This window comes from Nicotiana sylvestris, chromosome 8, assembly GCF_000393655.2.
Source record: "Nicotiana sylvestris chromosome 8, ASM39365v2, whole genome shotgun sequence".
Classification (NCBI taxonomy): domain Eukaryota; kingdom Viridiplantae; phylum Streptophyta; class Magnoliopsida; order Solanales; family Solanaceae; genus Nicotiana; species Nicotiana sylvestris.
This window is the reverse complement of record NC_091064.1, coordinates 62,855,535-62,872,635: the sequence shown is the minus strand read 5'-3', so window position 1 is coordinate 62,872,635 and position 17,101 is coordinate 62,855,535. Positions and strand designations below refer to the sequence as shown.

At 43.3% G+C, this 17,101-nt stretch overlaps 1 protein-coding gene across 1 annotated transcript; it reads left to right on the top strand.

Moving 5' to 3' along the window:
* The first annotated feature begins 2,006 nt into the window (after window positions 1–2,006).
* Window positions 2,007–2,631, top strand: LOC138875126 (uncharacterized). The gene is made up of 2 exons (XM_070153948.1): window positions 2,007–2,356; window positions 2,409–2,631. Exons 1-2 carry the CDS (start codon window positions 2,007–2,009, stop codon window positions 2,629–2,631), a joined length of 573 nt encoding a protein of 190 aa, XP_070010049.1.
* Window positions 2,632–17,101: the final 14,470 nt, after the last annotated feature.

Below are 17,101 nucleotides of genomic sequence, written 5' to 3'. Positions count from 1 at the left end.
TGTAACACCTATTTTCCTTTATACGTTTCCTTTTCACCACCAGTTCCTCCCCCGTATTGGCTCAAAACCTTGCTGGCTTATTCATTTCTTCTTTCTTTTCTAAAGAACCGATGGCAAAAACTTCCAAGGTCGTTCCTCAGGAAGAAGGAAACTCTACTTCCACTTCCCGTCTGACCGGTGGTAAGCCGACGACGCTTCACGAGATCGTACCGAGCAAATTTTCTTTAAAAAAGGACTTTATAGTCGAGAACCCTCCTGACGCGCTGGCTGTCGAGAGCATGCATCGAGATACATAAGGTCAATTGAGGAAAAACACCTCGATGCTGTAAGGAGAGAGTGTAAATGGGAAGAGAAGGTCGTTCTGAAGATACCTTCTCGTGGGGAGGACATCACAACTTACGTAGAGGGGTTTCTAAGTGTATATACATACCCCTTTACATTGGGTCCCCTCGACCCACTCGTGCTTGAATTCTGCCAAATATATCAAGTAACCCTGGGCCAAATTCATCCGTCCTTTTGGGGGATCGTAATAATGATGAGGTTCTTCATCGAAAAGGCCGGGCTCGAGTTCACCCTCAGCCACCTCATCCGATTATATCGACCTCAACATTTTCGAGGTTTAATCAAACTCTAACGCCTCTCAACCAAGTCCTTCTTCGCCAGTAACGATGAAGGTAAGAATCGAGGTTGGATGAGCCGATTCATCTGAGTGAGGACCATCGATGTTATTCCTAAGGAGTTCCTGTCATTCCCCGAGGAATGGAACTTCAAACGTGAGTGGAATTCTTCGTTTTAGTTCTTTTCCATAAATTTTGCTAAACTTCGCATAATTACTCATTTCCCCTCTTCGCAGTGATTCTGTGGATGCCTAATGCGATCCTCGACCTCGAGGACTGGGTTCGCAAATCTGCTACTTCAACATACGACAAACGCAAATGGCGGGACTTGTCGAAGGGCAAGTGGGAAGTGAAACACCACGGTACGCGTCATAATGTTTCTTTCCTCATTAAGAATGTCTTTCTTCACGTGACCTGATTCCTCTATCGCAGGTATTGGTGAGTTCTTCAAGATAAGGCCAACCCCTTCCAGGGAGGAAGCAGGATCTTCGGCTCCAAAGCCAAAGGAGGATAACAAGAGAAAAAGGTCCTCGAAGAACGAGGACACTCAAAGCCAAGAAGATCCCGCTCGGAGGCATAAGAAAAGCGTCATCATCAACGTGGATGTTGACTCGGCCCACCAATTCATGGATGATGATGGTGACGAGATGGAGGATTCGACGCTAGTGACTCGAACTAGGAAATCTTCCGAGGCTATCAAACCTGCTGAGATCGGGTCCCCTAGCCTCGAGGAAGGAATGTTAAAAGAAAAGGGGGATGAAGGCCCTGCATCACATGACGTGGTAACTGTTTCTCAGACTTCTAGAAATACTCCAAAAAGAGCAAGCTTCGAAGTTCATTTGTCTGAATAGAGCACCTCGGGTGATCTCCCTGAGGCCATGACAACAGGTCAACCCTCATCGTTTCTAGCTTTCTCCGAGGATACCATTAGGGATGCTCAGAACTTGAAAACGTCCGAGCTAGGCAGAGTCCCGAGTGAAAATGACCCCTTCCAGGGTTACTTTGTTGGGGTTGATGAGGCCAGCCTAGCGGATGCAAGCTAAATCTTCGAAGAGGCTCAACGTCTTTGCTCAATTGTAATTTTTTAGTGGCACTGCAATTTCTCCAATGCCATACTTTTCTTCTTTTGTCTAATTGATCATTCTTTTTATTTGTGTAGGCCTTCGACAAACTGAAGACCGAATTGCGTCATTGTGAAGTCGAATTGCGTAGGGCTTCGAATGAGGAGAAACCTTTAGGCTTCTCCTTGACAAAAAGGAGGAAGAACTAAAGCATCTTCGATCGGAGTTGACCAAAGCTCATGAACACGAGATTGAGTTAGAAAAGCAGGTAACCTCTGTTCTGAAAAAATACGGGCTACCTCTCCCATCTTCGGAGGCTAATACTTCAATGTCTCAGCTGCAACAAAAGCTTGATATGATTGGGCAACTCCGGGGCGAGGTAGATCAAGTTCGAGCCAAGTGCAATGAATGGAAAGCAAAGATAGACACCCTCGTTGTGGCTAAAAATGATGCACTAGCGAAGGTATTGGCCCTCGAGGTTCAACTTCGGAATGCCCAAGGGAGCAACTTGGTTCAAGCTGGCAGCATAGCCGAGCTCGAGGCTGATCTTGCGAAGGCCAAGGCCAGAGTTGTGGAAGTCCGGGCCGAAGCCAATGAAATACAAGCCAAGGTCGACAAGACGGTGGCCATCTATTTGAAGGATGTTGTTGATGCTCAGATGGAGTTAAGGGGGGGGGGGTTCTGACCGAGAGAAAAAAAGCAATGACTATGCCCTATACCGATCCCGGAGGGAGACCCTCGAAGAGGTTCATGCTAAGGGCTTCGACCTCTCCGAGGAGATAAAGCAAGCTAAGGCAGATGAGGCTGATGCCAAATTTGTCCTTTCCTCCGATGATGATGACGATGTCGAAGATGATGAAGGGGAGGAAATTGCCGAAGAGGCTACCCCCAGGGAAGAGGATGGTCCCGGGGAAGTGACAAGTCCGGGAGGGAATGCCCTCTGGTGTAGGTAGAATTTTTTCTATCTTTTTATAATTTTTTGCTTTGTAGGACTCCTATGTAATATCTTTTTGTATATATAAAATGGAAATAAGTTTCCTTGATCGTTTGCCTTCAATTCTTCTTCAAAGTCTGCTCGATTTTTCTTTCAAAGTTTGCTTTATTTTTTATGCTATAACCTCTGAGCGTTGAATCAAATTCGGGGTAGAGTAGACCCTCAAGTTTTGTGTTTTGATCAACAATCTATAATAGGTTACCACTTAAGGTTCGATCTTCGAGCTAAGTTTTAGCTCGAGACTTTTGAATCCGAGCTGGGTAAGGTCTCGAGCAAGGTGTGCTTCAGCCTTTAAACTCTTTAAATATTGGCCTTTAGGCTCTTTAGGTTGGACCTTAAACTCTTTTAGGTTGGCCCTTAGGCTCTTTTAGGTTGGCTCTTAGGCTCTTTAGGTAGGGCCAATTCGGCCTCTAAAATGGCTATAAATTTTTCCCTCTTTTCGGCTAAAAGACTTAGTGAAAATTTGGTATGCCTTAGCATGTGTTTTTTGTACCCGTTTGGGTTTTTCGAAGGTTAGATTGATTGGGACCTCATTTGTAATTTGATATGCAATGTTAATCAAATACCTCTTGAGGTTTATTCAAAGGCTGATGTTATCGAAGCCTTCGCATTATTCAAGGGTTGATTATATCGAAGCCCCTTATAATTTGATTTTGCCGAGGGTAGCCTGATTTAACCGGTTTTTTCAAAGTATATGAAGGCATTTTAGTTTTATGGCGGAGGTCGAACGTCTCCGAGCCGCATTATTTCGGCCGTAGCCTTTTATATGACCGTAGTCTTTTATATGGCCGTAGCCTTTAGTCCCCGAGTGTGATGGCCTTGGCCTTAATATCGAGGGGATGCCTCTTTGAGGTCTTGTGAGCTCGAGTGTGCCTCTTTGAGGTCTTATAAGTTTGAGTGTGCCTCTTTGAGGTCTTATAAGTTCGAGTGTTCGATGACTCGATGCTTCGATTATTGATGACAGTCCCCGAGTATTCGGGTGTTACATCTCGCGTTTTCCCTACGTTAAAATTTCATCTTCAGTTAATTGACGTAGACTCAGGGATGAGGTTATCTGGAGGTTAGCATATTTATGCAATTTATAACAAGCAATAATCAAGTACCATGAAGGAAAGGGTACACGAATTAAAGAAAATGAGTTTTGTTGAAGGTTGTCAATTTGGAATAAAATACGGGTCGAGCGATAATACTCGATAATTATGAACTAGTACCATGCAAGGTACCATATGACCACGGTAGTATATATATAAAGTATATATGAAGTATTTTAAAAATAAATAGAATTTTAAGTAATTTGTGATAATTTTTAAATTATGCGGGTAATTGGTTAATTATCGGGTAACGGGACATTACCCGGTTAACTAATAAGTGGATAAAAAAATTAATAAAATAACCCACCCCTACTCCCCATGTGGCAGTGTGCCATCATTCAACATATGACTCTTGGTCATATGTATGTAACGTGTAAGTCCCTCCATAACTCATTAAAATGAGTCACTTTAGGGAAAGAATTGATCAAACTTTAAGGCTTGATTCCTTTTGGACAAAAGAAGGAAAAGCCCACTTTGATACTTAATTTTAATTCAAAATGACACTTTGTCATTAAGAAGGCAAACGTTCAAGAACAGAATCAGAAGCCTAGTCCAAAAATTTCAGAAAAATCAAGCCAATTTCGTTCCACAAGTTCGAAAGCGCAAAAGCTTAAATTCGATTTTTGGATTCTAAGTTCAATCTACCAAGGTTTCCAAACGAGATAATTATACGGAGTTGTTCTTAATCCAGGTATGTTAAGGCTATCCCTTCTTTCTATTGCATGATCCATACGATACAAACGAAACGTGCAAATGCACAAATTCCATGAATGACTCTATTCATAGAAGTATTAGAGATATCTATGTTCTTGAATTTTCGTGTGTCATAATATTTTATCATCTGTTCATGGGTCTCAAGAAAAAAAATATGAAAGTTGAAAAGAGTTTACTTTATGATATTACTTAAAGACAAAATGGTCTTATGAAGCTCTAAAAGATTTTATTACGTATTTTTCATACATTTCATACATGTGCATTGACCCATGACCAGATGGCGTTATATACGCATATATATGTAAATATATGTATATGGGATATGGGAAAAGGTTACGGCGTTATATATGCACCGCCACCTGATCAGCTGGTATATGATGATGATGTTGCCCACAATAGCTGAAATATGATTCTAACGGCGTTATATACGCGTATCTATATATATATATATATATATATATATATATATATATATATTGGGATACGGGAAAGGTTATGGCATTATATACACAACACCACCTGATCAGCTGGTATACGATGGTGATTTTGCCCACAGTGGCCGATATGATATGATGGGATGCCCTCAGAGGCTGATGATATTATGAAACACGTACCTATGCATGACATGACATTCATACGCATATGCATGACGCTAAAAGTAATTTATGATTTACAAAGTTATTCAGACTTACAGGTTGAGTCATGTACTTTATATGTCTTCCATGTCTCTTATGTATTTATTTATGTGCCTTACATACTCGGTACATTATTCGTACTGACGTCCCTTTTGCCTGGGGACGCTGTGTTTCATGCCCGCCGGTCTCGATAGACAGGTCGAGAGCCCTCCAAGTAGGCTATCAGCTCAGTGGAAGATGTTGGTGCGCTCCATTTGCTTCGGAGTTGCTCGTTTGGTTAGTATGATTTAGACGTGTATTGTTTGGTATGGCGGGACTCTGTCCCGACCTTTATGACATTTATGTATTCTTAGATGCTTGTAGACATATGTCGTGTACATAAAAGATTGTACGGCCTTGTCGGCCTATGTTTTGAGTTTATAAAGGATCATGTTGGCCTATTAGGCACGTATGTCATGTGTATATGATGATATAATAAGAAAGATACGTTACGTTGGTACTCGGTTGAGTAAGGTACTGGGTGCCCGTCGCGGCCCATCGGTTTGGGTCGTGACAAAAGTGGAAAATTCGGGGTTTTGGCCCTTGAGCCGTTAAATGTAAAAATAGTAGACTTATTTGAGTCACAAAGTGTTTTGATATAACAAGGACGCTTCTTCAAATAATTGATACATGCGTTCATGTTTTGCCGTTGGGGGCTCGACTATTCTACATGGACATGGTTCTTTTAACCGTTTGGCCCATTACAACACTCCCCTATCGAGGCCCTCCTTGGCATGAATTTCTTTCTTCGAGAATGTGTAATCTGAGGGTGAGGCCCCCCGGTGTTCGAGGTTGATTAAAAAGAAGCCTTGAATACTTGTTGAATATTCCTTAGGTAGCATATAAGTGTTGTCTTGTTAAAAATCTTGCCGGCAAAACCTATTTGGGATAAAACCCGATCTAAGGGAAAACGAGTGGAATGTATGCTTTAAAACCCAAGGTCTTCGAGCTGAATGGTGCCTCGATGTTTCCAATCGAACATCTACAAGGAGTTAGTTTTAAATACAAATGGAAAAAGGGTAAACAGTCATACCTCAGCAATAATAGCGTTTGAGCAAGATACATTCCAATTGTTTGGTAGTTGCTCGCCTTCCATTGTTCTAAGTTTGTAGGATCCTTTCCCTACGACCCCGAGGACGCGGTACGGTCCTTCCTAATTGGGGCCTAGATTTCCTTCGTTTGGGTCTCGAGTGTTGAGAGTGACCTTCCTTAGGACTAAGTCTCCGACTCCGAAATATCGAAGATTCATCCTTTTGTTATAATACCTTTCGATCCTTTGTTTTTGCGCGGCCATTCGAATTAATGCGGCCTCACATTTTTCATCTAGCAGTTCGAGAGAAGTGTTCATAGTTTCACAATTTGAGTCCTCGGTGGCATGCTTAAATCTGATGCTAGGTTCCCCGACTTTGACTGGGATCAATGCTTCGCACCTGTATACCAAAGAAAATGGAGTCTCCCCCATGCTCGATTTTGATGTCGTTCGATATGCCCATAGCACTTCGGGCAACACTTATCTCCATTTCCCCTTTGCATCACCTAACCTTTTCTTTAAGTTTCGAATGATGGTTTTGTTTGTGGACTCGGCCTGACCATTTGCACTTAGGTGGTAAGGCGCCGATAGTATCCTTTTGATTTTATAGTCCTCAAGGAATTTGTTACTTTGCTGCCGATGAATTGTTTCCCATTGTCACATGCTATTTCGGCAGGTATCCCGAATAAACATATGATGTGGTCCCGTATGAAGTCGATGACTTCTTTTTCTCATATCTTCTCGAAGGCCTGCGCTTCTACCTATTTTGAGAAGTAATCAGTCATAAACAAAATAAATTTAGCTTTACCTAGTGCCGTTGGTAGGGGGCCGATGATGTCCATCCCCGATTTCATGAAAGGCCACAGGGATAAGACCGAATGGAGTTATTCATCGGGTTGATGGATCATCGGTGCAAATGTTTGGCATTTATCACACCTTCGAACGGACTCCTTGGTATCATTTTCCATGCTATCCCAATAATACCCCGCTCTGATTACCTTGTGAACCAATGAGTCTACACTGGAATGGTTCCCACAAGTGCCCTCGTGGATTTCTCGTAATTCATAATCAGTGTCCCCGGGTCCCAAGCACACTGCCAGTGGTCCATCGAAGGTTCTTCTATACAACGTTCCATTTTCATCGAGTGAGAATTGAGCTGCTTTGGGTCGATGTGCTCTTGAATCTTTTGGGTCCACAGGGAGCTTCCCGTGCTTCAAATAGTCGATGTACTTATTCCTCCAATCCCACGTTAAACTTGTTGAATTAATTTCTGCATGGCCTTCTTCGACCATCGACCTCGATAGTTGGACGACATTCCCCGAGACGATATCATATTCTTCCACTGATGACCCCAAGTTTGCAAGTGCATCAGCCTCACTATTCTATTCTCGAGATACATGGTCCAGTGTCCATTCCTTAAAGAGGTGCAATGTCACTTGAAGTTTGTCTAAGTACCTCTGCATTCGATCGTCTCGAACATCGAAGCTCCCGTTTACTTGATTTACTACCAAAAGGGAGTCAAACTTTGCCTCGATGACCTCTGATCCAAGGCCCTTGGCTAGTTCAAGACCTGCAATCATGGCCTCATACTCGGCCTCATTTTTAGTCAATTTAGAAGTTCTGATAGATTGCCTAATGACACCGCCCGTAGGCATTCTTAATACGATGCCGATCCCGGATCCTTTCACATTCGAGGCACCGTCTGTGAAGAGGGTCAATACCCCCGATGACTTACCCGTTTTCAGCAAGAGTTCCTTTTGTACTTCGGGTACAAGGGCAGGCGCAAAATCGGCCACGAAGTCAGCCAAAATTTGAGACTTGATAGCCATTCGAAGCTGATATTTGATATCATACCCTCCAAGTTTGATGGACTATTTGGCCAATCTGCCCGATAATTTAGGCTTATGCAAGACATTTCGAAGTGGGTATGTAGTCAATACACATATAGGATGGCATTGAAAATATGGTTTTAACTTCCTAGATGCGCTTATTAATGCAAGAGCTAACTTTTCAAAATGTGGGCACCTAGTTTCAGCATATCCTAGGGTCCGACTCACATAATAAACATGAAACTGCATACCTTGCTCTTCTCGAACCGACACACCACTTACTGCCACCTCGGACATGGCTAAATACAAGTAGAGTGTTTCATCCTCCTTCGGAGTATGGAGCAGGGGTGGGCTCAAGAGATACTATTTTAATTCTTCTGAGGCTTGTTAGCACTCCGGAGACCATGCGAAGTTGTTCTTCTTCTTGAGTAGGGAAAGGAAATGATGGCTCTGATTTGATGACCTCGAGATAAATCGGCCTAGGGAAGCTATCCGTCTGGTCAGTTGGTGTATGACTTTCACATTGTTCACTATGGTGATTTCATCGATGGCTTTAATTTTATTAGGGTTGATCTTGATACCCCTATTTGACACCATGAAGCCCAAGAACTTTCCCAAGAGTTTCATGTTGTACTTTCTTAGGATCTTGAATGTCACCTGCAAATGGGTCAAGTAGTCCTCTACGCACAGGGACTTAACTAGCATGTCATCAATATAAACTTGCATGGATTTGCCTATTTGATGTTCGAACATCTTATTAACTAGGCATTGATATGTATCTCTTTCATTTTTCAGCCCGAAGGGCATTACATTATAACAATACGTACCATACTTCGTGATGAACGAAGTCTTTTCCTGGTCCTCTGGGTTCATTTGAATTTGGTTGTACCTAGAGTAGGCATCGAGAAAGGTAAGGATCTCGTGGCCGGCAGTAGCATCGATCAAATGATCAATGTTGGGCAATGGGAAAGAATCTTTAGGGCATTCTTTGTTTAAATATTTGTAGTCTACACATATTCTAAGTTTATTTCCCTTTTTAGGGACTACCACTACGTTAGCTAGCTATCCGGGATATTTTACTTCCCTAATGGATCCTATCTTGAGAAGTTTGGTTACCTCTTCTTTGATGAATACATGCTTTACCTCGGACGGAGGCCTCCTCTTGTGCTTCACCGATTTAATCTCGGATCGACGCTTAGTCGATGGATAGTTATCTCCGGTGGGATACCTGTCATATCTAAGTGGGACCGGGCGAAGCAATCAATGTTATCGATAAGAAATTGAATGAGTTTTTTCCTGAGTTCGGGGGTTAGCCTTGTACCCAGGTATACCTTTCATTCTGGAAGATGCTCGATCAATATGGCCTGCTCGAGTTCTTTATTGTGGACATCGTCGCATCTGATTCCTCGGGGGAAACGAAGGCTCGGGGAATGAGGAAATCTTTTTCTTCATCCTCGACCACCTGTTCATCGAACACCTGTCCCTCGGACTCAATCGAGGGTATGGGCTGTGATTGCTATTTGGCCACTTGTTCGCCCTCTGACTTCTCCGATGTGGATGGTGTCGATACCGGTGCCAAGTTGTGTACTGCAAACATCTCCTTAGCTGCATGCTACTCTCCATATAATGTTTTCACGCCATCCTTTGTTGGGAACTTCATCATTTGATGAAGGGTTGATGGTACCGCCCTCATGCTATGGATCCACGTCCTTCCAAGCAAAGCGATATACCTCATGTCACCTTCGATGACATGAAATTTGGTGTCTTGTATGGTTCCGACCACGTTGACTAGGATGGTGATTTCTCCCTTCGTTGTTTCACTTGCCATATTGAAGCCATTCAAGACTCGAGATGCTAGTATGATTTGACCGAGCAACCCGAGCTGCTCCACGACCCTTGACCTGATTATATTTGCCGAACTACCTGGATCCACGAGAACACGTTTAACTTGAACATTATTTAAAAGGATAGAGATTACCAGTGCATCGTTGTGAGGTTGAGATAAGGCCTCGATGTCTTCCTTGCTGAATGTGAGGGTGTCCTTGGGTATGTAGTCCCGAGTTCGTTTCTCCCTTGTGATGGATACTTTGATACGTTTGAATATAGGTCCCTGTGGGACGTCGACTCCACCGATGATCATGTGAATGACATGTTGAAGTTCTTCGTGTTCCGTCTTCTTGTTTGCATCTCTTTCTCGGAAATGGTTCTTGGCCCGATCACTGAGAAATTCACGAAGATGCCCCTTGTTGAACAACCGGGCTACCTCCTCTCTAAGATACCTGCAATCTTCGGCCCTATGCCCATGAGTACCATGATACTTGCACATCAAGTTGGGGTTCCTCTGAGAAGGATTGGTTTATATAGGCTTGGGCTATCTAGTATCTCTAATTTTGCCAATGGCTGAGACGAAACCCGAGGAATCAACACTGAAGTTGTACTCTGATAATTGGGGTGCCTCCACCAGTCCCGAGTGTCTATCAAACCTGGTTTTGCTCACGAGTCCCCGGGAACTTTGGCCTCGATCTTCTCTTCGATCATTCTGAGGTATGTTACGCCTTGAAATGTTCCTTCGATTTCGACGTATGGTTGATACCTTTCCTTATTCGACCTTGACTCCCTGTCTGCGTTTCCTAACTCTTTTGCTAGTAACCTACTTGGATAAACTAAGTCCTAGAGGGCTCCCAATTGGTCATCCTCGACCCTAATTTTGATTGGTACCTGTTATGCACATCCGCCCAAGTCACGGTGGGATACTCGATCAAGTTTTGCTTCAGCTACTGTGAGCACGTGATTTTTCCCTATAGGAATTACTCCCATAAAATACAAGAAAAATAATTTTTTTCATTTTTTACAATTTTATGGGATTTTATGGGAATTGGTGCTAATTGTTTGCATTTCTGTGCGTGTTTATTTTTGTTAAAATCATGAAAATGCCAAAAATTCCATGCATTGCATTTATGTTTTATTTTACATTATTAAAGTTGATTGATTACTTTTTCGTTTTATTAAAAAATGAAAATCACAAAAACAATTGGCTCATTTTTACAATTATTGTCTTTAATTCTTAAATTGTTGATTTTTCTCTTTTAGTTTAAATAATCAGTGTAACTTTACAATTTAGATAATTTAAGAATTTAATTTGGAATTTTGTTAATTAAATAAAAAGAAAAAAAGGGCAAAAAATGAAAAGAAAAACAAAAACAAAAGAGAAGGCTGTTATTGATTGGGCAAATTAGCTGAGGCCCAAATTCCATACCCAGGTCTGCCCAGCCCAATTATTAACCCGGTCCAAACCCTCCCCATTAAAAAAAATGACCCCGACCCCGTTTTGGCCCCCATCTCAACCGTTGGATTAATGAGATCCAACGGACCGAAACTCGGGTCCCCTTGAGTATTTAAATGTTCGAACAGGTCACCCCCAGTCTAACCCCTTCAGTTCCTATCTCTATCCCCAATCTCCAAACCCTAGAGACCGCCGCCCCCAAACTCTCCATCGTCTCCGCCGGCGGCGATACCCCAAACCACCCCAAGCTGTTACCATACAGTCATCACCCACCCTCTTCCACAATCCATCACAAGTTCCCCTCAAATCCTCACCAAATCCTCTCAATCTCGAATCCGAAAACCCAAACGAAACAAACCCTAATCCTGTTTCCTTTCTCCTTTTCTGATTGTTTGGCTCATGGCCATTTGTTGTGACCTAGAACCTACGTCAATGGAGTGTTCTTGACGAGAACAATCAATTGGTGGTTGTGGTTCATTTCGAAACCGCCAGTTTAGACCAGTCCATCCTTATGACTGGATTTATGAGAATCGCCGGAGTTTGGCGTTTCTCCAAGTTTGTTTGGAATCCGCTAGGTAATTTTTTACTTCTTTATGGTTTTCTATTGTTCCTTCTTTCTTCTTCTTTTTCTTCTTATTAGAGCCAATGTGTTTTGTATCATGCATAAAGTATTGGCAATATTTTAGTTCTAGATAATCATGTTTTAGGTGCTGTTTGGATTTTGTCAATCAAACGTTTCAATTATTTGTCGTTTAGGATTTAGTTTACACTGATCAATTCGATTATTTGGAAAAAGCAGTGTTTGTCTAGTATGTTTGATTAGTCGCTTTTAGTTCTTTCTTCTTGTTAAAGAACCAACTAGTTTTAGGTATTAGTATTTAGCTTAATTTTGTGGTTTCTTTAGATTGTCAAGTTTGGGTTTATCTTGGGCCTTTTGTTATCCCCGGGTTGGGCAGAAGAAGCCCATTATGGCTTGGGTCTTGGGTCAGCTTTGAGGGGTAAATACAGGGGTGTCAAGGGTTGTTTTGGTCATTTTGAGGATGGGAATCTTTCCTAACTCTCTGGGAAGGTTCTAGGAAAGAGGAAAATGGGTGGTTTAACAAATAGGCTTAAAGATTGAGGATTGAAATGAACAAAAAGAGAATTGAAGAGAGGTGAGAGTGAATTAAGAAAATCAGGTTTTGCTGCCTTAGAACCTTTCCATAAAAGGCTCTTTTCATTCATTCCTAGGGCAGAGAGAAAAAGGACACAAAAGAGAAACGACTGGATATTCATTCATAGAAAGTTTCATGATGAAACACCTAAAAAACCTTGAATTTAGAAACCTGCTAAACTTTTAGTCTTTTCCCTGATTTCATTTCCCATTTAGGTTGAATGTAATAAAGAAAAATCCGATTCTCTTCGGAAAAAAAGAATCAGCTCTTCTATTTTCTGTTTTCACTTAAAGTTTGGAGCAGTTCTCTTTGGATTTCTGGGTTAAGAGCCGAAGTTTACTTTGAATCACTCATGTTGCTTCTGTTTTGGCTACTGCCTTCTCATTCTTAGAAGTTTTATTTCTATTTTTGTTGTTTTTGCTATAAACAGGTATGTAGCTGAACATTTTCTTGGCTATGAATCATATACATGAAGCCTTGAACCATTTGCTGCCTCACTCTCAAATGTCGTATGACTATGTGAACTAATTTCTAGACTTGATTACCTATTTTGCTTTATTTCTGTTTTTAGCTTCTTTAGTAAGTTGGAATCAGGCTTTAAATGTATGTATTGAATACCCCATTCTATGTGTCATTTAAGTATGTAATGACTTTGAAGTTTTAGCTTGATTATATGACCTTTTAAAAGATGGTATTTAGATATGGACTGCAGCATGATGTTCTGGTGAATTACATTGAGTATATGAGTTCCATTTTCTCAGGGTTCTGATGCAAAAGCTGCTGTTTAGATTAATAAATGTTTACTGTGAAAATGGTAACAACAATTAAATTTGTAAATGAGATTCTAAAAATACTTGATCTATTCTCGAGCTAGTTGTTAAAGCAGTTTATGCTAAGAATGTTAAGTTTAACGATGAAGCTCGAGTTAAAAATAGGCAGTAACCAAACCGAAGGGGGGCTATTGCCCGGGTGCATAGATGGTCGATGGGACCTCGGGGTCGACATTAGTATTGATCTAGAACTATCGGGGACAGTTGGGAATGGGATTACAGGCAGGGATATGATCGAGCAAGGATCTATGTTACCAATATTGAGCAAAGTAGTGAAGAACAAATAAGAGAATGATAAATGCTAAAGCGGCCTCGAGCCAGTGAGAGCGAACAACTTAGAAGAAAAGGGAGAGAGATATATTATTGAACTTGTGGAGAGAATGGAGAAACATCATCCCGTTACAAGGTAGGGCGAGTCCCCTTTATATAGGAGGGGAGACTCAGCTACAAGCAAGTGGAGATTAATTACAAAGTACGGCGATGGGATGACTTGACGTGATGCCTCAGCATAGGCTCCAGATAGGCCGAGCCTGTCAGATGTAGCCATGTGCCTAGGGGGCTTCCCCCTCTGCCCTGACTTCATTCTTCGTTTCCTTTGAGTCGGTCTTCGACGAGCAGTGAGGCCGAGAACTCGGTCGCGGCCTCCCGCCCTTGGGGTCCCGGGGCATGCTTCCGAAATGTCTTGATAGCGAGAAATCAAGTCTTCTAATTTTGCCGCGTACAGATTGTCTCCGCGTTTCCCATAACAAAATGATGGGAAATGATTTTGACACTTGACTCCTCGAGCTTCTTTCGGCTATGCCATATCGATGATGCGACCCCTGGCGTAAGCTTCGCGGTGATTGGACATCCACGGGCTCGTTCTTTTCGACCTCATTCATTGCACTCCCTGATTCTTGCTTCCCAAGGTGCAGGTACTATCATCAGTTCGATTTTCCATGGACGCATTAACTATGCCCGTCGGTCAGTCTTCTAAAGCCTAGATGACCGTGTCGTAATCCCCTATAAATGGGGGTTCCTTGGCTTTGTTTTTCCTATCCCAGTGACTTCGTTGGCTTGCTCGCCCATCTCTTCTTTACCGTCTTCTTTCACCTTTGAATATCATGCTAGGGGCTCATGACCTTAAGGCCATTTGGAGGAGGTCCCTTAGATTGTGTTGTGGCCTTATGCCGGGGCTTCCCTTCGTCGAACATAAACGTGTTGTCCTTCTGTTGCCGTGGTCGTCGGTATATTGGCCCTTGCTGCTACTGCTGGCCTAAGGTGATGAGGGATAGGGAGTCGGTTGATACGTGCTCGAGGGTGCGGTGCCCGAGGATGTTGATACCGGAGATGGACTCTTGAGGGCGGACCGGTCATCCGGATTTCATCACATGTACATCCTTCTGTTCCTCCGCTTTAGGTGTAGACTCCTGTAGGCTCTTGTAATTGTATGTAACGACCCCTCGAGGGCTGCTTGTACATAAATTTTTATGAATAAGAATATACTTTGTTGACTTCTGCTTTCCTTACTTTGCTTTGTTTCTATATGCTCTCAAGCCCTTCGAGGCTCTTTGAATGCCTTCCTTTACTCGTTGACTACTGATATCTGACTTGAGCGCGAGCGCTCACTCTGATCTTCTGCTGATCGACATGGCTCTCCTCCGAACCCATCGTCGTGCTTCAAACCAATCTTGGATTGATCTGATAGGTCCGGGCTATCGAGGCCCTCCGAGTTGTTTGGAGATCATGCATCTAATTCCGAGGCCTTCGGGAATGTTATCCTGGATGAAGGTCATCTTTGGGTACCCGGAGGTCCCTGTTGATCTTGATGTAGATAACCCTTTTAGAATTTATAGGATTGACTTCTGTTGAGGAGTTTACTTATATTTGGGCGCTTCCTCGGACCTTCGTGGAGCTTTCGCGATCGTAGCTTCCTGTGTTTATTCCTCTTTTCATAAAGAGGGGATCATGAGACCGGGTGCTTGCCTTGCGTCGAGTGTCAGCGTTTAAAACTTACCGAGGTCCAACTTCTTTGGGCCGGGGGTTCTTGATGTAGAGTGCTACCTCGAGCTTGGAGAAAATATGAACTGCCCCTCGAGTCTTGACTCCTCATTGAAGGGTGCTTTTTGGATCGGGTTTGATCTGTTTCGAGGCTGTTGGCTTCCCTGGGCTTGCCTCGGGCAGGTGAATCGTCGTTGCTTCTCGCATATATGTGGGGCGGCTTCAGCTCCTTTGCAAGACTTCGCTATTTTTAGATAGTTGTCTTTCTGCTTTGGCACGGGGTACTTCATCTCTTTAGGGGCAAAAGGTGTTGGTGCGCGCCCTTGCCTTGACCTATTAGTTTCACCATAGTCATAGAAACCACTTCGGGGCCGATCCGGCAGAGGACGGGAGGAGCTGCTCTTGATGCTCATGAACCGAGGGATTTTGCTCTGGAGATAGCGTCCTTGATAAGAGAGGAACACTTGGAGATGGCGAGGAGGTACTGCGGGTGGATCAAGGGGATAACACTGCAGGTGCTTTCCCCAAATGAGGGCATCGCGGACTCCACTGATGGAGTTTTGAGCGTATACCTATACCCTTTCACATTTGGCCCCCCTGATAGGGTTGTGCTTGATTTTTGCTCGAAGTATCAGGTTACCCTGGCACAAATTCATCCATCGTTTTGGCGAACAGCGTTGATGATGAGATTATTCGCGGAGAAAGCCGGGCTTGAATTCACGCTTGACCATCTTGTCAGGCTATATCGGCCCTTTCATCATCGATGCCTGCTAACTTTGAATGTGTCATTCGTCTATGCCCTTTATTGTTAATGACATGGAAGGCGGGGATCGAGAGTGGGCCAGTTGGTTTATCTAGGTCTGGACGGCCGATATTATCCCTGTGTAGTTTTTGCCATTTCATGAAGGGTGGAATCATGCACGTGAGTGAGGCATTTGGCACTTTTCAGATTCCGCATATAGCGAAAACCAACTGAGTAATAATGTTGTCTCCCTTATTGCAGCAACTTCGTGGACGTCGGGTGAAGTCCATGACCTATCTGGCTGGGTCTGGAGGCTGGTGACCCATTCGTCCTACGACGAGCGCAGGTGGCAAGCTGTGCTTCGTACCAGATGGGGAGCGCAATACCAAGGTATGTGTGTATGCTGCTTTTGCCTTCGTATACCCGAGGTAACACTTTCTCCTTTTAATTGCACTGGATTCACCGTTTGCAGATATCGGGCAGTTCCTTGGGATGAGGCAATGTTTTTCTAAAGAGGGGAAGGGTTCATTGGCCTCCGGGCCGAGAGATGACGATAATAAGAGGGATCTGCACCCACGGTGCGATGTAACCTTTAGCGGTGCTGGTCGGGCTCACATTTCTGAGGAAGGGGTATCGCCTTAGTCTGCTGCTTCCAGAGTGCCTGACTGTCGGCCGGCGGTTCCTTTGAGCGATCATGCCATGCCCTAGGTCGGTTCTTCTAGGGCCGCATGGGCAGGATCAATGGGAGTGTGCTTTGACTTCGAGGAAGTCCACCGGCTTCATTTTGTGGTGAGTTATGCATAGTTTCCCTGTATCCTGTGTCCTCCTCCCTCTATTGAACCTTTCTTGTGCAGGCCTATGATAGGCTTAGGTATGAGCTACTTCGTCAAGAGGCCAAGCTCCAGAAGATTCTGGATGATGGCGAATCCCTTAGGCTTCTTAGCAAGGAGAAGGAAGTTGAACTGCAGCATTGGCGATATGAGGCGTACCAGAGCTTAAACTATGAGAGCTATTTGATGAGCAGGTAACTTCCTGCAGTACGTGCTTCGTTCCTTTCTAACCTTAAGGCTAACTCCTTTTTGCCGTATCAGTTGCAGAAAAA

Coding starts and splice junctions, on each gene's coding strand:
- LOC138875126 (XM_070153948.1), top strand. CDS start 2,007: ATGTCTCAGCTGCAACAAAAGCTTGATATGATTGGGCAACTCCGGGGC. Junction 2,357..2,408: donor ATGGAGTTAAGGGGGGGGGG/GTTCTGACCGAG, acceptor CCGATCCCGGAG/GGAGACCCTCGAAGAGGTTC.